The sequence below is a fragment of the Colletotrichum aenigma genome (assembly GCF_013390185.1).
Source record: "Colletotrichum aenigma strain Cg56 chromosome Unknown KSG_Cg56_contig06, whole genome shotgun sequence".
NCBI classification, from domain to species: Eukaryota; Fungi; Ascomycota; class Sordariomycetes; order Glomerellales; family Glomerellaceae; genus Colletotrichum; species Colletotrichum aenigma.
This window is the reverse complement of record NW_023500912.1, coordinates 1278101-1297095: the sequence shown is the minus strand read 5'-3', so window position 1 is coordinate 1297095 and position 18995 is coordinate 1278101. Positions and strand designations below refer to the sequence as shown.

General features: G+C 49.7%; 7 protein-coding genes across 7 annotated transcripts; 3 read left to right on the top strand and 4 right to left on the bottom strand.

Moving 5' to 3' along the window:
• Positions 1-983: 983 nt before the first annotated feature.
• Positions 984-5153, bottom strand: CGCA056_v009396 (Protein SERAC1; the record flags this gene model as incomplete). The annotated part of the gene is made up of 8 exons (XM_037324643.1): positions 984-1532; positions 1591-1977; positions 2031-2272; positions 2328-2891; positions 2948-3101; positions 3153-4342; positions 4396-4528; positions 4578-5153. 8 exons carry the CDS (start codon positions 5151-5153, stop codon positions 984-986), a joined length of 3795 nt encoding a protein of 1264 aa, XP_037176829.1.
• Positions 5154-6964: 1811 nt separating this feature from the next.
• Positions 6965-7941, top strand: CGCA056_v009395 (uncharacterized protein; the record flags this gene model as incomplete). Its single annotated transcript, XM_037324642.1, has 2 exons — positions 6965-7492; positions 7558-7941. The coding sequence occupies 2 exons, from the start codon at positions 6965-6967 to the stop codon at positions 7939-7941; spliced, it is 912 nt and encodes a 303-aa protein (XP_037176828.1).
• Positions 7942-8636: 695 nt separating this feature from the next.
• CGCA056_v009394 (putative fructose-bisphosphate aldolase) lies at positions 8637-9620 on the top strand (the record flags this gene model as incomplete). The annotated part of the gene is made up of 3 exons (XM_037324641.1): positions 8637-8731; positions 8791-9170; positions 9229-9620. 3 exons carry the CDS (start codon positions 8637-8639, stop codon positions 9618-9620), a joined length of 867 nt encoding a protein of 288 aa, XP_037177060.1.
• A 706-nt stretch (positions 9621-10326) lies between these two features.
• Positions 10327-11694, bottom strand: dgdA (2,2-dialkylglycine decarboxylase; the record flags this gene model as incomplete). The annotated part of the gene is made up of 2 exons (XM_037324640.1): positions 10327-11331; positions 11383-11694. 2 exons carry the CDS (start codon positions 11692-11694, stop codon positions 10327-10329), a joined length of 1317 nt encoding a protein of 438 aa, XP_037176827.1.
• Positions 11695-12940: 1246 nt separating this feature from the next.
• CGCA056_v009392 (uncharacterized protein) lies at positions 12941-14731 on the top strand (the record flags this gene model as incomplete). Its single annotated transcript, XM_037324639.1, has 3 exons — positions 12941-13068; positions 13124-13731; positions 14724-14731. The coding sequence occupies 3 exons, from the start codon at positions 12941-12943 to the stop codon at positions 14729-14731; spliced, it is 744 nt and encodes a 247-aa protein (XP_037176826.1).
• Positions 14732-15089: 358 nt separating this feature from the next.
• rdc4 (Cytochrome P450 monooxygenase rdc4) lies at positions 15090-16220 on the bottom strand (the record flags this gene model as incomplete). The annotated part of the gene is made up of 1 exon (XM_037324638.1): positions 15090-16220. One exon carries the CDS (start codon positions 16218-16220, stop codon positions 15090-15092), a length of 1131 nt encoding a protein of 376 aa, XP_037176825.1.
• A 687-nt stretch (positions 16221-16907) lies between these two features.
• On the bottom strand, positions 16908-17688 carry aflP (Sterigmatocystin 8-O-methyltransferase; the record flags this gene model as incomplete). The annotated part of the gene is made up of 2 exons (XM_037324637.1): positions 16908-17572; positions 17628-17688. The coding sequence occupies 2 exons, from the start codon at positions 17686-17688 to the stop codon at positions 16908-16910; spliced, it is 726 nt and encodes a 241-aa protein (XP_037176824.1).
• Between the last annotated feature and the right edge of the window lie 1307 nt (positions 17689-18995).

Sequence of the window (18995 nt, the reverse complement as noted above, 5' to 3'; positions counted from 1 at the left end):
ATGCGTATTGCCTGCGCTGTTGTGAGCAGGCGAGCATTGTTGTACTCGGACCTCCCAATGCGATGGTAACGTGCCTGGCGCTAGACCTCGGAGTTTAGGGATGTTCCCGCCCACAGCATGTTCAAGACAGTGGCGCGGCAAACATTATGTGTCCCCAGATCCAACCCCTTGAATTGCCCTGTAGTATTTCGCTGGGTTCCAAAGGTACGTAGGGATCCTCATCGCCCATGATTTGAAGCCTAAGCACAGGAACATTCATCTAATTAATGATTAGGCGGCGACAAAGTATACTTCCGTTCCCGCGGATTCCACGGGTTCACTGATTTGCTGCACATCCAAGCACCCTTCGGATCTTGATTGTACTCCATCTCAAAACTGACCTTTCTTCGCACACAATTCGGTCGACGCTGACTGTTACAGGACCTAGCATCCCAAGAAGCTCACCTCTCGATCAAAAGAGCAACGAACGTGAGGTGGTCCTGACGTTCGCGCGCGCGGAACTCAACCAAGTCACTGTCGACACGCTGATTTGACATCCCAGCCCGGCGTTGATCGGAGAATAGGTGTACTGACTAGTCGTTCGAGATATTTAAGCTTTCACTACGCCCCTAGTTGCAGCATAGTACGCGCAATACTTTTGGTCTTTTCGCCTAAAACCGCAGCTTAGGGGACTTGGGACGAGGAAGACCCCTGTCCTCACCCAACTCTAAACCCATTGACGGCACGGCAATGGTGGTCTCGATGGGATCTCGGACCCAACTTCCACTGCGTCTCGGTTTATTTGATTGAAAAGGCTTGTTCCAAGTCTTCGCGTTTCGCTTGGCGGATCTTACGGCGTTGTTCGATTGCTATCTTGTTGACCCAAACACCAACGCGAATACGATACCCACATAATTAGATGCTACCTAACTCAAATTCTTCCCTCGTCTGCGAACGAGTCGGCCTCGTTTCTGAGCTCAGTATGGTCCAATAATTCCGCGGAATTACGTAGGGTGACTAATGGCCTTGTTGCGATTCACCTCAGGAATTCGATACTCGCTGCCCCTCTCCCTCCTGACAGTTGCCCAGAAATCATATCCTCGGTCTCTCATCCTTGTCTTCCGCTCCTCTCTCTCCCGATTGTCGATTCGCTGCCGCCGGCGTTCCCTCCTTTTCTCGGGAACAAACTTCTTAACGCCTGACCACGCGAAAACGATAACCTTCTTGCCGCCCTTGTATCCACTTCGCACGATTTCCTGAACACGTGAATTAAAGGCGCCAACAAGCGCGGCTACGATAAGGAAGATGGAGACTGGCAATGAGATTGCCCCAATATCTCTCAGCGAAGGAAGAGTGCCTTTGTCACTATCCCAGTCCGTGGTGTTCATGCCGAAGAGGCCCGTAAAGAAGGATAGCGGCAGAAAAATGACGGTAAACGTCGTGAAGATCATGACCGATAAATTTTGTGATGATGCGAGCTCGGTTTGGAGGCGGGACCAACGGACCTCGTCTACTTGAGCCTGGCGCTGAACCATTTCGAGAAGTTTCTCGTACTGTGAAATGGTTATGAGCAAATGCATAGGATCCTGAAGCGTTTGACACTGTACTCACATCGTTGCGTGTTGTATCTACCCGTTTCAGCATTTCAACCGTCTGACTTCGGTATTCGTCCAACTTGCCAAGTGCCTCCTCAAGGTACACCCTCCCATTCCGGGTTTGCATCTTCAGTTCTTCGCTCTCAAATATGCTCTTCATGGTTTTGACTGCTGCATCCTGCGCTTCGAAGAGTCTCTCGAGCGACTTCAACTCGTCTTCCAAGTCTCGGAGCTCCATGAGCGCGGATGTGTTTTCTCGATTCTCGCGCTCGGCCTCTTGAAGCTCTCTCTTGTGACGCTTCTTGATGGACTCAGGCCGATTGCTTTCCGAGTCAGAATCGACGCCTACATCTTTGAAAGTTTGCATGCGAAATCGCTTCAGTGAAGAGGTCATGCGTTCGGTCTATACTAGTCAGTGAGTGCTGTAAGCGGAAGATGATAGAAAATGGTACTCACAAGCATGCTTATCGCCTCCTCAAAGATTCTGAAGATCTCCAAGTCAGGATGCGAAGCTCGATCAAGCAGTACGGTGACAGCGTGTAAGACGACGAATGCCGCCAGGTCCAGTGCATTTTCGCAACGACCTGTCAAGTCGCCATTGAGTTCGTTGTAGACACTGTTTCTCAAGTCTGCTTGACCGAACAGAGGGCCCTCCTTTGCCTTAGATTCTCTCTTCGAGAAGAAGGTCGTCAAGGTTTCTATTCACCCGTTAATACCATCGTCAGTCAACGCGCTACTCCCATGAAAACTCACTTTTGTCAATGGCCCATAGCCATAGCTGGTCGACCATGAGAACCTTTCCATCTTTGATAACCTCTTCCAGATCCTCAGTATCATCGTCGCTGTCACTTTCCTCTTCCAGCAGTCCAGTGCTTGAAGGCGATAGCCTGTCAAATGGGCTCCCGGTGGAGCCAAGGGTCTGCCTCCTCGTCAAGGTCATCACTTCCCGGTTAACACCACCAGAAGCCCGGTCTTTAGTCAGCTTGTAAAGCATCTGGTCATCATCGCGCGCCCACGTATCTCTCAGCGACGGGTACGCGAACTGGTCTAACGTGCGGCGGTAGTTCAGTGGAGGGTCGTAGCCGATATACTCCCATATCATCCTCAACTCTGGGGACTCGAGGCCGGCTATTTCGCGGGGGACGGGACGTGCCCGACCATGTTGCATACGACGCAGGATAAACTTTCTCCGTTGAAGAACATCGATGTAGGTGTCAAAATGCAGGTAAGGCATGTACAAGTACAGATAAGAGGATGACGGCCCAGCTGCAGGACTGACGCGACCAGAGAGATTGGGCGATGGGTGCGGAGAAGGAGCTGGAGATCGGATCAGTTCTGATTATCATGCTTATTAACAGTTATCGGGGTTCTACCTGAACCAGCGGGTATATAGCTGCAAGTCGATTTCACGAAGGATGCTTGTGACTGAGAGTGCCTTCCGATGACATGTTTTGCCGTCCAATTATCCTTGTTGAAAACCTTTGCAAAACTTGGATCATGGGGATTGGCAAGCACTCTGAACACATCCTGGAATTAATTGGTCAGAGAGAACCACACGCATGATTCTTTTGAACGCACCTTGACCCAGGAGGGATTCGTGTAAGGGGTATGGATCCACATGAACTTCCTCGCCAAAGGATCGGGCCTTGAGAATCCAGCAGCTGCTGTCAAATCTTCCATGGCCGAGACACGAGACTGCCTATCTTGGCGCCTGGATAAAGGCTCTGAGTGGCTTTTTCCGACGCCGATCTCCCCAGCCGGTTCTAGTCCTGAACCAGGGTCTGGCGTTTTGGGCGACAATTCCAACTCTGTCGGATCAGATCTCGTACTCTCAGCGTTACTACTTCTAGTCGAAGGCCGGTTGAATCCTGGCGGCGACAAAGGTGGGACAGTAAGGGATCCCATCCGCCTCATCTTATCAACTGGCAAAGAGTTGGAGCCTCCAGCCATGGGAGGCCTCGTTACAACAATTGGCGGTGATCCTTGGCTCTCCGAATCTGAAGTTCTTGGTCGGCTCCCGGCGTTCGAGGATGCTCTGAATAGCCTGTTTCCCAATTCTTGCAATCCTGGCAGAATACCAAGGCCACTGCTTTGCTGAGAATCCTCTTGACGTTGTGAGTGAGAGATAGGATCTGATCGTGGCCGAAGCGTCGTTCTCCTCAGGCGCTCTTCCAAACATCTCTCGGGGCCCTTTTCCAGGAACTCCTCAAGATGAAGTTTCGTAAAGTAAAGTCGGATATCAGACTCGACTTGCGCATCAGGATCATCGTAAAAGCCAATGATCTCAACCTTCACGTGTTTCTTGAGGCTAAGAGGCGTGTGAATGTACTCAGAGCTGAGATCGGTGGCCTTTTTGACTGCGGCAGCAAGTTCTGTCAAGTAGCTGCCCATGATTTCTGTGTTACCTTGTCCAAACGATGCGCAATTAGCGTGTTCGCTGTCGAGAGCAAATACGCGCTCTTGGCGAACACCAACGAGGGAAGACTTGATAGAAACAATAGGAGCACCAAATCTGACTTCCTTGACGGTTCCATGATTCTTCGATCCTGAGCCGGATAATTGGGAGTCAATGGTCTCGTAAAATGTCCAAATTCTCAGCTCGCTTGCTATAGTTGCAAATTCCTCATGCATCCTCAACAGTGGCTTGTGGCCCAGTCTCAATTCATCAGAGATGGAGTGTGGCAAGGGACGCTGAAGCCTCAACAAACGTTGAATGCTGTGTTTCAGGTTATTCATGGAAAGATAACTTGATCCGCGATGCGGAGTGGCTAGAGGAGAATGATCAATATTTAGAATTATACGAGAGGTCGAAGGGACTTACCAAAGAATGTGGCGCCATGGCAGTTGTACATAAAAGGCTTGTAGTGCGGATTCTTGGTAGCTCTCAGAAGAGCCAACTCGACTACCAAACCTCCAACAGTGTGTGCTACGAAGAATAGGGGACGAGATCGCTGCTAAACACCATTCAGTTCTGTTCAAACTCACGAGATAAGTGCCACTCACATTCCCGTATCTGACGCTCCAAACCTGCTCGATCAAGTCGTCCGCCAAGTCTTCCAACGTCACCCCTTCAACCAACTCTCGATGCCGATAAAGCAGCACTCTGGCCTCGCTGACCTCTTTCCTAATACCCTGCCGCACCCAAAGATGCGCTGCTTTCGGGAGATGTCGATTGATCGTCGGAGATAGTATGCTCGCCCCGGCAAGCTGCTTCGCGGCAGTGGGCGGCAAATCCTCCCCGGGTCTCCCGAAATATCCCTCCGGAAGTGGGTCGCGGGCCCAAGTCTCGACGGGATCAGCGCCGGGACACGGAACGCAAACAATGTCAACTAAGGTATCATTGTAACCAGGTCCATTTACATCGCCATCGATATGTGCGAAGCCAGGACTCGGGTCCCAGTGCGAGGATCCGCTGTGCGGCCGTGGCGTTTCCGGTTGTTCACAATGTGTCTCCTCTGACGTCTGGTGTAGGGTAGAGTCGCGCGGTCGGACGCGATCCGGGCTGTCGTCTACAGCGGATGCGACCTCATCTAGGGCCGCAATTTCCGTCTCATGTGTCCAATCTTTTGACGGCTCCATGACGCATTGGTTTATTCAGAACATCTGGCTCGTGGCAATTTTTCGCAGGAGAGAATAAGCAAAGAAAATGAAGAGGCTGAAGCCTGTCACGAAATTGCGCCTGTCGCGGGTATGGCCGGCGCAAATATGCCCCAGCGCTGATGAACACCCTGGTCCATTTTGGTCATCGGTCGCGTAGGCATCAGCCAGCCGCCTATTACTTATGCACCTTAATCGACCAACAGGGCGACCAACCCCGGTAGCTTGGCCCGCAGGTTGACCACCAGTTAGGCGTTTTTAGGAGTGAGATGTGTGCCTGTGAAGTCTCGGCAAATGTGCCGATCAACTCTGAACTGCGTGAGACGGGAGACTTCCAGCTTCCTCAATAGGAGACCAGCGACTGAGACTCTTTGAAACTTCGCATTCAATTAGACGCTGCGGTCTCAGTTTCGCGTCGTACGGCTGCGGACAATAGAAACGCCTCACCCGCCCTTTCAGTTCGTGCTGATTGAGGCTGACGGGAGACAACCATCTTAGTCACAGCCGCCGTCGCATTTTTGGTGGCTTTATTGACCAGGTGATGGGCCGAAGCTGACCAAGAGGATCTAGCGTCGCCGATCCGCCTGCAAGTCACCTCGTGTCACACGCAATGTGGATGGGTGACTTGCTGCAGGTGTCAGGCTGAGCTGCGACTCGCGAGTTGCAACTCGTTCCGCTAGCCGACCATCTCTGTTGTTCCTCGCGTTGGAATTACCCAAGTTGCAATTTGCTGGTTTCTCCCTTTTAAGACAAAAATTCACCCCCATAGACTACTAATTCGCGACAAGCAATTTGGGCCGTGACGCTCGAAACCGACACCAACTAAAAACAAAACACAAAGCTCATGGGCGGTGCCAGAAAACACTCATAACAGTTGAGCGAAAGCAAAAAGGAGTCAACCCAAAAAAAGAAATCATGCATGGAATACTTAGCAGTTCGAAGATATAATTCGGGCTAGTCATGGAAATCTATGATGACTTCATTTCCTCCGTTCTAATACACACCTTCAACAGCATCCCAGCAGTTCAGCAATGACTCTGGTGATTGAAAGCAACGATACAGCGCACCTAATTTGCATCGAAGGCAAGCGATTTCTTAGCAGTATAAGTATCCTTAACTTTGATACATATTCTTTACGTCTGAAAATACCCTGGATTTACGGGCTAGACATGCGCCAGAACCGCAGTTCATCTCGTTCACTCTCCTACGTTGCCACCTTATCTCAGCGGTTTCATCCAATCTTCTCGGCTCCGTGCCGGATCAATGAGGGTTTGGAAGGCAAAAGTGGTGAGCTATGTGACCTGAAAGCAGCTATGAAGTGCTAGTCGCATTGACAAAACCAAGACCTCGGCAAAAATCCTCCGGGGCAAGTTTGCCGTATGGGATACCGATAATCGTCGCATCTTCGGCCGTTGATGTATCTGTGCGCAGCTGCAGCCAAGCGGGTTCTCTCCGTTGACCAGAGACCTACGTAGGTGAAGAGCGTCAAAAGGCCGTTCATTCGGTCTGTGTATGGGGTTCAACCACTCGACAGCGCGTCACAGCGCCAATTTTAGAATGACAGTATTTCGCCCGTACCCCATGTCCCTCCCGAGTTTCGTATCGTCTATCACTTCTGTTTCTTTTTTCGACTTGACAACATCGTTTAATCTTAAAGGCGCCTAGAAAGGTGACATTTTCGGGCATCACTCAAAATCTTATTGACCAGACGCATACCGATTCAGATGAAGATTCGCCGAGAGCTTGTTTGAACCATCTTCGATTTCCTAACTCCCTTCTGAATCTCTGCGCAAATGTCGGCCGCGGACCTAGACTCGAACGCGTGGTATATCGTCACTTCACAACGCTACGTCAACGCCTCCCAGCCCATCGATTCCTGTCTGCAACTCACAAGAGATGGCCCAAGAGTATCTTCATGCGATGAGAAACGCTTCATGGCGTGGCAGTTCGAGCCGGTCGAGTCCAAGAAGGGGCGATATGTGATGAGGATGAATGCAACAAGCGTGCGACAACAGCTCTCCGTGTGTTGGGACTCCGATGAAACAGATGATGGAAAGACAGTTGGATGCATGCGAAGGACGAACGCGGAAGACCCTCAGCTATGGGACATTGTCGATAGGGGAGACGGCACATACGACTTTCTCAACGCTGCAAACGGTACCGGGCGTGTCCTCGATGTCCACCAGGGCTCGAACCTGTTTATGGCGAGCAAAGTTGAAGGGACCGGCGACAACAACAGTTCAAGTTCTGCTCAACGATGGATTATGACAAGCGACAGGCCTGTCAACAACCGCGTTTACTCAACTGTTTACCAGTCGGAGGTAAGCTGTGATCCTTCGCGCAGCTTCAAGCAGTGGGTGATGAAGGACCTCGCTAATTCTTGCAGCCAACTTTCTTCCCGCCGATACCTGGGTTTCCCACGGGCCCCGGCGGTCCTATCGGTCCCAACGGAGATGTCTCGCGAGCCGGTCTCTCGTCAAGCGCGGCAGCTGGCATCGGTATCGGGGCTGCTATCGGCGGCATTGCTCTGGCTGGGACTGCGGCTTTATTGTGGAGAAAGAGGAGATCTCCCAAGAACATTGTCACGGACCAAGAACCGCAGTATCAAGAAGTCGAGCGCGAACGCGCCTACAGCCCAAAACCCCCGAACTACATGGAGAGCCAGCGAGCGGCTGAAGCAGAAGCGAACCAAGTATTTGAGGCGCCATACGAGGATCCAGTTCATGAAGTACCGACTGACGACCTTGCCAACCGGCATGAATTGCCCTGAGCCTATGGATGGAGGACTCCACAACGTAGTCAGAGGGAGGTGGGTATCAATCAGAAATTGTTCTTTTAAAGGCGTCGAGTCGCCATCACATATTACCACAACTGTAATGTAGTAAATAATCCAGACAGGAACTGGCGGAGTACGGTAATACAGTCTTGTTCAAAGAGCAATTAACACGCGTGATCAGCTGTAAGTTTGGCTGGTTTCTCGGCACGACCATCCACTGTAACCTGGGCCTTTCGGCGTGCTCCCCCGGAACTCCGAACATGATCGGCGAGAATGCCGATGACGTGGGAAATTGTATTTCATGACAGAAAGACAATGATGGAGACCCGAGGCCAAGATCAATGAGAGGTTGATATGAGTATTAAAATAACCAGACTAAGATTTTCAAGAATTGACCTTGAGTGTGTGTTGAGAGTCTTCCGGTGTCTTCGCATCGAGGAGTCGGTGAAAAGGCTCGGATTGTGAGGGCCGACCTCGATGCGAGAGAGGTACGTATCTTTCACCCCACTGTGACGGGGTCGGCCTGAAAGCCGGACGCGGGGTCCTTCGAGACGCGGGGCAGTTCGCAAACGCGAGGAGCTCATCGATGACAAAAGCTCAAACATAAGAGGCTCATATCCCCTTGCCTAAGATAGCACACGACTATAGTAGCATTGCAGCTCAACATCCAATCCACGAATATCTTGAAAATGGCTTCCTGGTCCGAGAAAAAGTCACAAAACCGCACTCTACAGATTCTCGACGCTGCTACGAAGGGGCAATATGGCGTTCTCGGTGTTGTCATGTAAGCTTCCCGTCGTTGCCTAGGGAATGAGAGCTTGAAAATGTCTAACTGTAGCCAAGCTACAACATCGAGCAGCTTACTGCTGTAGTTAAAGCGGCCGAGGCAAAGAAATCGCCCATCCTGATTCTGCTATTCCCCTCGGCTGTGACGCAGCTCCCCACTCTCGCTTGGGCCGTAGCGGCAGCCATCAAGTCATCCAGCGTACCGATCGCATTGCACCTCGACCACGCCCAGGATGAGAACCAGATCAGAGAAATTGCCGGCAACTTGCCGTTCGACTCCATCATGGTGGACATGAGTCACTACGATCACGAAGAAAATTTGGCCAAGACCAAGGTTCTCACCCGCGTCTGCCACGACCACGGCATCGCGGTTGAGGCCGAGAGTGGACGCATCAACGGCGGCGAGGATGGTATTGCGGACACCGGTGACCTGGAGGGTAAGACGCACAGTTCAAAAAGATTCAACAGAAACACCTAGCTGATCGGTTCATGTAGCTCTTTTCACCAGCCCTGAGGAGGTGGAGGACTTCATCAATGCCGAGATCGACCTTTTGGCCCCCAGCATCGGCAATATCCACGGCGACTACGGTCCTAAAGGTCCCCAGCTGGATTATGAAAGACTTGCCAAGGTCAACAAGCAAATCGACAACCGCGTGTTGATGGCACTGCACGGAACGAACGACTTCTCTCCTGAAATCATGAAGCGCTGCATCGAAAACGGCGCGATCAAGCTGAACGTGAACAAGTTGCTACTAGAGGCCTGGAACGTCCATCTCAAGCAGAACGTAAACAAGCCGTTTATGCAACTGATTGAGGACGGCATAGAGATATTGCAAAAGGAGACTGAAAAGTGGATCGATATTTGTGGCAGCGGGGGCAAGGCGTAGTGCAGCTGGCCAGTACATTCAATACAACTAGAACATAGGAAAGAAAGGAAGAAGCATAACATGCTCATTCAGGTACCTGCTTAAACAGGTATGATCGGGACTGTGAGAACATGGCAAAGGGAGCCGTTGATAGATAGAGATGTTTGACAAGCAACAAAAATATGCCAAAAAAGTACCATGCGGCCAGTGTGGATTGAACACACGACCTTCAGATTAAGTGAATGAAGTGAACTTCAGTCTGACGCTCTCCCAACTGAGCTATGTCCGCCGCTGGTTGTTGTTGAAATACAAGGTCGTAATTGAGCATATGGACCATTGCTAGGGTTGCAAGCCCTACGAGGCGTTGGGCCCACTTCAAGCGACCAGATGGTCTCCATGGCCGACCAAGCGGCGTGGATGTAATCTACCCTGGGCTGAAGATTGTATCGGTTCCTTTCTCTGTCTGTAGTAGATAGAGAACATCCAAATTCATGGGTTTTCCCTATAGTATGATCAAATGACTGACTCGGAAGACATAGTTGACAGCGCGGTCATGGACGCAGTCTTCACAATTCGTGCGTTCAACCCGTCCATGAGTACACCAATGTTAAGTCTTGACTACCACTTAGAGTAACTATTGACGCCGTCTTAAAATTTTGATTATTGGTATTGTGGTGAGTTGATTCTATCCGGCTGAGGAGCTTCACGAAAAACTCTCGGTAATTCACTACGCACGCTGGCTCAAAACGTATCCAAACGCCTCGTCCAATATCCTCAGACCCTCATCAATGTCCTCGGGTGAAACAGTCACAGGGGGTGCCAGTCGGAACACGCCACCCATACCAGGCAAGTTGACAATGTTGCATGACAGACCCAGCTCCATGGCTCTGTCAGAGACAGCCTGCCCCAATTCCGACCCAGGAGCCTTTGTCTTCGCGTCTGAGATGATCTCAATGCCCTGCAAGAGACCGCGACCGCGGACATCGCCAATGCACCAGTACTTCTCCTGAAGCTTCAACAGACCCGCGCGCAGCTGCGCACCTCGCTCAGTGGCCTTCTGACAGATGTTGTCGCGCACGACAATCTCAAGAACCTTGTTACCGACAGCAGCGGTCAGGGGGTCGTTGAGATGCGTCGTAAGCCACAGGAAATTCGCGTTCTTGCACCCTTGCGCGACGTCCGCTGTGGTGCTGACGGATGCGAGGGGAAGACCGCAACCTAGAGTCTTGGACAGGCAGAGAATATCGGGGACTGCATCGTCGTGCTCAAAGGCAAACATCTGGCCTGTACGTCCGACACCAGTCTGCGCCTCATCAAGGATGAAAAGCATGCCGCGCTTGTGGCACTCGTCGCGCAGGCGCCTCAAGTAGCCCTTGGGAAGATCGAGGATGCCGCCGGTGGAGAGAATAGGTTCCATGATGAACGCAGCCAAGGATCCGACGCTTTGCCTGTCAATCATTGACCAACCAAAGTCCATCTCTGTCTCCCAATCATAAGACCCGTCCGGCTTGCGAAAGATGGAGCGGTAGGCGTAGGGTGCGGGGAAGGCGAGTTGGCCGGGCATGGCGGGGCCGCCGTTCTTGCGGCCGGCGGAGTAGGTTGCGGAGCCGGAGCCGGATGTGAGACCGTGGTAGCTGGCGGACATGGCGACGATTTCGAACTTGCCGGTGTGGAGCTTGGCCATCTTGATCGCGGCCTCCGTTGTCTCCGATCCGGTGTTGAGGAAAAAAGACTGCGGCCTGAGTCAGCGACTATCACAAATATGAAGGATGAGCCGACGAACCTTCTTAAGAGGCGCAGGAAGAAGCTTGCCGAGTCTCTCAGCGAGATCAGCGACCGGCTGTGTGATCATGTTGCTGAGCAGGTGGTCCAGCTCAGCGACATACTTCTGGACGACTTCGACGATTTCAGGATGGGAGTGGCCCAAAAGCGAGCTCATTTGGCCGGATGTGAAGTCCAAAATTTGGCGACCCTCCGCGTCGTACAACTTGGTTCCCTTGGCTTTGGTGATGATGATGGGTGAGTATGGGACGCCGGTAGACATCAAATACTTGTCGGTCTTGGCCCAGAAGGCCGCAGTGCTTTCGGAAGCCATGACGAGGGGAGTGGTATCGATGCTGTAATGTTCTATGAGAAGGCCCAAAGTGTCTCAATGAGTGCACGGGATAAATCAAGCCTTCTTCGACGTTGAGTATTTATTCTCGTGATAAGAGTTCAAAGTCTCGATTGGTTTACCGCGGGAAGCGGGGCATTGCGGGGCCGGGCACCAGTTGCCCGTGGTGAACCAATTCAAGCTCCGCGGAGCAAGATTGCGCCTGGTTGAGTCTGCCTCGGAAAACTTATCTGTTCATTCGTAGCATAATCAGCGATGATTATTGGATCATTCTCCCCCATCTTCAATATTCGTACATCGATATTTCATCCTCAACGTAGCTCCAATATGTCGGAGAAGCCATTGGTTGCATAGCGGAACAACGGTTAGAATTGACGTGGTATGACCGCCGGAACCTTGTCTTCCACGGTTATCAGCAAGGGAAAGAGGAGAAAAAAAGCACACAAAGATGAAGAAAATAACATTGTTTCCCTCTAGCTCCAGCTCCTTCTTTTGACTTGAATTTCGCGAAGCAAAAGTCTAGAGACTCCCGAGCTCATTCGCGTCGCAGAGCTTCATCAGTCTCTGTCGAAATCTTGATGTCAGAATATGGTTTTACCTGTGATCCAAAAACTAGTCTAGGCGCTGTTTTCCCATAGGAAAGCATGCGGATTTCAAACACTACCCATAGTGCTGTTGCCTGCAGATGGCAAATTATGTGATGTGGTAATGACTCTCTTTGAGCATCCACAAAGCCAATGCAGGGTGCCTTGGTTGCCTGGTAATCAGCAGGGTTAATAGTAAGGGGGTCAACGCTAACAACACTGCCTCGTGATGTATCTCAGCACTCGGGTGACCAAAAAAAGGACCGCTTCCTGAGCTACGCCTAACTTCAACACTTACACCTCCCTAACGAGGGGTAAGAAAAGTTTCAAAGAGTATTCAGGAAATACCTCACTCTCTGGATAACAATTCAATTTTAATAAATATCGTTTTTCTCAAGTTGGGCGTAGTAAAATAGTAAGGACAAAAAGGTGCGCTCAAACATCGTTCGCTTACTCTGTCACCGAAGTGCTCAGGCACCTGAGGCTGAGCACATGCCCGCAGTTCATCCCCGCTAACGCTGCCTGGCTTACCTGGTAGGTATGTGAAAAGCTCATCCATGTCAACAGATATTGCCACTTTGTCTCCATTCAGATGATTCTTGATTGTAACAAATCTATGCCTGTGAATAGACTGATTGCTCGGCATGCATTGCGAAGACGTGCATCAACTTGATCCCGACGGCGATGTCGAGCTCATTCTACGTAACCCCAATGCGCCTTTCGCAGTGTGGGACGAATCTGAAGATGCTGTTGTGCAGCACCTGAACGCATGGTATGCTATTTGTATTTGAAATGCTAGGATGCTCTGATGACTGATTATACTACAGCGATCAAAAGCTTCCGATCATAGCAAAATACTCGTCGTATTATCTTGACTGGTTCGACGATGCGAAGCAAGTGTCAATTTTCCCGCCGGAGCTGCTGAACATCGACAACCCTTTCGACATGGACGGTTTTGGCAAGCCGCTTCCGTGCAGGTTCCTTCTTTCCTCTCGACATCTCATGTTAGCCTCGTCCATCTTCAACAAGAAACTTTCAGGCCCTTGGAAAGAATCTCTTAAAGATCCCGTTGAGCGGGTGCGACACATTGAGACAACGGAGTGGGATGTCGATGCTCTACTGATACTTTTTCAAATCATACACGGAAAGCACAGTCATGTTCCACGTTCTGTGGACCTCGAAATGTTGGCCAAGATAGCAACCTTGGTCGACTACTATGATTGCCACGAAGCAGTTCAACTGTATGGAGACATGTGGATCGACGGCATCAAAAACGACCTTCTCACCCAATGCAGCCGTGAGCTAGTTTTGTGGATACTGGTGTCTTGGGTTTTCTCAAAAGAGAACATCTTCAACCAAGTCACGAGAACAGCCATTCTTGATAGCAAAGGCCCTGTTCCCACGCTCGAGCTGCCCATCCCTCAATTCCTCACCGGTATGTTTTCATTCTGCGCCAAACGATCCAACATGGGTTCTGACAGTCACAGACACAATCGAAACTCAGAGGATTCAACAGATACGTCCGGTCGCTGCTCAGCTTCAAAATCTTCTTGACTCGTTACGGAATGGCACAGTCGGCTGCAATTATAAATGTTCTGCGATACTGCTGGGACATTTAACGAAGCAAATGTACTCTCATGATTTACTGGAGCTTTTGTCGGACCATACATGTATAGGCTACGGGATTTCAGATACAAGGACTGCTCTGCGTACCTTTCGTTCCCCAAGGTGGCCAAAGTATAATATTTCTGGGGCTACCTGTGCCAGTCATCCATGTAGACTGGTAGACGAGATCTTGACTGGTGCATGCTCAAGCTTTGACGAGAAGCGTGAAGGGCTACGTCTGGATGATGTTCGACCTTAAATCTGCCATCCTTCATCAGAGTTGAGAAGAAGATCACAATAAAAAGTCTAATTCTAACGGGTCTAGCTGTAACGTAGGTACAAATCCATCCAGCAGTAAATCCCAGATCGAGTGATTGTAGCGTAGAAGAAAACTGTTATTGGAAGTTTATTATCAGAGTCAAAGCTGATAGCTCTTCTAAGCCTTTCCCCACGCCAACAGTCCTTGGGTCCTGATCTTGTCACTCAGCAGCTTCTGTGTCACTGATGGGTGATACACCTTATTTAGCATCAGTATAAACCAAAGGCTGAGCGGAGCAACATCTAATTTTTAATCTAGTATTTGGTCTTCGCAGACAACAATTCGCATAAAAGAGGCTTTTTTTGCCACAATGTGTACACCTTCATTTTATTCCAGTCGAAAGATTCATGGGTCAATCGGACATCGAAATTTAGAAACAGAGATGCCAGAAGCTACACAGGATTAGCATATGTTGCCGAGGAGAACGACCAGCCAGCCTGCGAATAACAGTACGTTGAAGTAACGAGTATGTTACTTACCAATCGAAGTTCATGCATAGCAAGATCCTTAGAGATTGACGTCAGCCCAAGGTATTCAGGAAGGCATTGGGGGCTCAAACCTTTCCAATGCAATTAAATGGTCCCATTAGAAACGGCTTGGCCATGTCCAGTTGGTCGTTCTCGAATTCGGGGTCACGAAGCCATCGTTGCGGGTGGAACTCGAGGGGTTTCTTGAAGTATAGTTCCTGAGTGTGCATAGATAGAAAGTGGATGCCAACAATTGTGTCCCTAGGTATCCATTCTCCCGCCACCCGTGCACCTCCTTTTGGGACCACTCGAGGTAACATGATTGGTAGCGGCGGATGTAGACGAAGCTATCAGCAGGTTAACGAGGCCGTCTTTCAACTTTCATGCAAGCAGTCAGTAGCATTAATGCAAACCTAACCCTTCTTGGATCACTGCTTGCAAGTACGGCAGACTTGCCAATGCCTCAAGTGACATATCTTCGGATGTTAAAAATCTTTGACGAACCTCCCTTGTAACCGTCTCCAGATGTTGTGGATTCTGAAGAAGGTAAAAGGTGATTGCGGAAAGTGCTGAAGCAATGGTCTCTGTTCCCGCCGTCATGAAAAGGAACCCATTGGCGTACTGTTCTTCCATTGTCAAGCTTTCTGATTCCTTCTCCATTCCAAGGATTCTAGACCATAGGTCCGGATGTTTAGGCTCTCGCTTTAGTCGTCTTTCGACGCGCTCAGCGCAATACATCCAGTTCTCGATCTGCTTCCTCTGGACAGCCGGATTGTACTTGAGGAAAGCGTCTGCCAGCAGCCTCGCAGCTCGACTGTGGGTCTTAACCCCCAAGAGGAAAGTCGCAGCTTTCACAGAGCCAAAGATAGACTCGACCCATGGAGAACACTCCCCCTCTTCAAGCATATTGAGGTCTTCGTTAAAAGTCAAGTCGCCCATGATGTCAAATGTCGTGCAGTTGAAGTACTTTACCATGTCGATTGTATTGCCGGCGCCAGCCTTTCCCGCCAACTTGTCAATAAACTTCTCAGCCCATCGATGGAAGATAGGTTGCTGGTCTATGAGCGCTGTGTTACCGAAAGATCGGGCAAGAACCTTTCGTTGCCGGGCATGTATTGAATGGTCCCTGGCTGTGATGAGATTGCTCACATCCGTGAAGGCGAAAATCTTTGAGTAGAACACTGGCTCCTTGATGATGCCCCCTTCTCTTGCGACGTTGAAGCCATGGATGTCCATCCATACTCCATCCCCGCCCGCAAAGGAAAGTACGCTTGGTGCTACTCTGACGATTGGTCCATACTTTCTATGGAGCGCTGGCCGGTCGATGTTGTCTGTGCCATTGACAATTGGCCAGATTTCGAATATGTTGGAAAAGGCACGATACTTCGGTCCAGGAAATTTGCTTAAGGGGCCGAAAAAGGCGCTGTAAAAGACGGCGATAGTTTTGTATGCAATGCAAAGGATCAAGAAAGCAATAGTTGCATTCGACAATTCAGAGCGGATCATCGCAATAGCAAAGGAAGAGTTAGGCATCGTGACCTCTACGGCAAGGTCTGATTATCCTAGAGTCTCTTTGATGTTTGTCTTGTCTTACGTCTACATCTTCGTCATTTGCACTATGAAAGTTGAGTGACCAGGAATCCTTGTGAAACTCGTCGGAACAGAGATCCCGCCAGGGGGCACTGCCAGACGGGGAGAAACAGATGGTTACCCCGGAGAGATGATCTCCAGATTAGGCAGTTGGTTATAGTTTGAGAAGTGCCGATAGAATCGGACGTTCGATTATAGTTTCGTAAAGCCCGATGAAATGGAAACGTGAATCTTCGGCCACTTCCATCTCACATCATCCACAATATCTTCGATTTGATTGGACCGGCTTTCGCGCGAATCATTCGTAACCTCAATCGATCGACTTCCCAAAATGCATTGCCCGGTGATCTTCACGTGCATTCTATGCGACTGGTTCCCATGGGGACAGTCAAAATGTTTTTAGTGATCCGAATTCAACATCCAATCGGCCGCATAGTCTCTGATGCGGGGACTAACGTGAAGATTGATTATTTATGATGCTCTTTTTGTTAACTATGCGCTGGTGATATTTTGGAAGGGGCTTTCAATCAGCCTTAAGGAAACACTGATACTAGTTTCCAGTTGGGCAGCCAGCCTTCAGAGTGCATAACCAGCCGTGCCGCAGATAAGTCGAATTTGTACATATCCAATCTACGGACCGAGTTTCACCTCGATTATTGCACAGTCTCTTTTTCTGTCACCCTGTGCTTTCCAAACTTTCGCGATGCTCAATCTCTCATCGGCGTCTTTGATCAAGGATTCCCACTGCCCGAGAGTTCGCTCTTTTGCATTGTGCATCATCATCATAACAATGTCTGCGTGATTGATGAACCATTCGCTATCCTCGCCATGAAGATCTGGGGCAATCATGTCCTCAATTAGGATGCGAGACTTTTGATCCATCGCCTCGCATATCATCTTCAGAATATTGGCACCGATAGCATCCGAATGATCATGTAATACGCGCCGCATGAAGTGCACATCAGCTCCCTTCACGGGCTGTGCATGGAATGCGTTGTGTATCTGCCACTCGACTGGGAATCCAGAGTCTTTGTAAGTTGACCTGCCGAGCAAGACAGGTCCCTCGAGATCCTGTACAATGAATTTGAGCTTGGGGTTTGCTTTGGCGATTTCACTAGAGACGTGTCCACTTCCTCCGCCTACATCCACTATAAGAGCTCCGGGTTGAAGGTCTTGAAATGGATATAATGCGAGGCTTGACGCATAAAATCCCGTGAAAGGAGTCATTCCAAGGGAAAATCGGCGGCCTCGATCTGGATCTTGCTTGTAGTAGTAATCGAATGATTCTAGATCAGCTGGAGCATAATTAGTCTCTTGGGGATTATCAAAGAAACAGTTCATTCAACACACTTTGGAATGCCCTTGAGAAGGCGCTCTTTCCGTTGTCTACCTCGAAATCGTTCTCCTTCATCGTGGAAGACAAGGCGGACCCCGCGCGGAATATGTCATCGGAACTGAATTCTATGAGATCTCTGTTACACCGACTGAGCTGAAAGGCAGATGATACCATAGTCCCATCAGAGCGTCTACGCCCGGTAGTTTCAAGATAGTCGAATTTGCATTTTGAAGATAATGACTCGGCGAGACCTCTCGGAAAACATATCGTTGAGTTAAATATCGGAGCAGGCGGCCTGAGACATGTGTCAACTCAAATCTTCGAAACCGAGTGATTCACATACTGATCAGTTCTTGGGAACCACTGCTTTTCTTTGCCAGATCACTCAAGGTACTTGGACTTTGGACATCTTCGGAGACCAGTTGATGCAATCGGAGTTCGAGTGCAGTGTTGAGAACGGCAGGGAATACGTGTCCTCCAGCTGACTGCATCATCCACTGGAATCTTCTTAGAGTCAAGGAGAATTGAGATAGAACTTCCATCACATGATCCAGAGGTGTGATAGGGGATCGATCAGGGGAAACAGGACTTACACCCATAGGTCCCTGGACCAATGCTGTCAATTTCTCACAAGCTCTGACAAGAGATTGCCTAGCAATCTCAGCAACTGGAGGTGCAAGAAGAATATCTGTATTCAATTCATCCAAAGAAGGCGGCTTTCGCGCGTCGTTTTCGAGCTCGAGCAGCAATTCGTCGATGCTTTGGTGGAGGATCTGTCGCAACTCCTTCAGGTCCTGGGTTTTGGAGATCGAAGAAGCCATTGCGATGGATTTACGCTAAGATTTTGCGTAGGACAGTTTGGTGCTTCTTGATACTGTTGGTGAGATTTTTACGAAGAAATTTTGTGTTTGTGACAGGGAAATCCGTTCCGATGTCGCCTGTCTTAAGGAACACTCACAAAACCTTCTTGGTACAGAGTTCAACATATGTCCAAGATGAAACATTAAGCTTCGGTCAAAGGCATTGCCTCCCCAATTTCCACAGCTCGGGCCAGATAAAAGCACATTTGTAGACTCTTTGTTCATGAGATCAATTGCTATATTCTACGAAGTGTTCGTGTTCAGATATTTGGATCTTTAATCATCATGTCCCTTACCACACCCATGAAATCCCCGCAGTAGCTCTTTTCAGCTTTCATATATTTTTTCCCGTCTTTCACAAATCCCCAACCAATAGTAATCCACTCGTGCGGATCATAGTCTGGCGCATGTTGAATGAACTTTGCCAGTCTATCATCCAGTGCAGGAAGATCTTCTCTTGGCAACTTCGTGGCATAGAATGCCGCTCTTTCAATTTCACCCGTCTCAAAAGCCAGTGTGAGG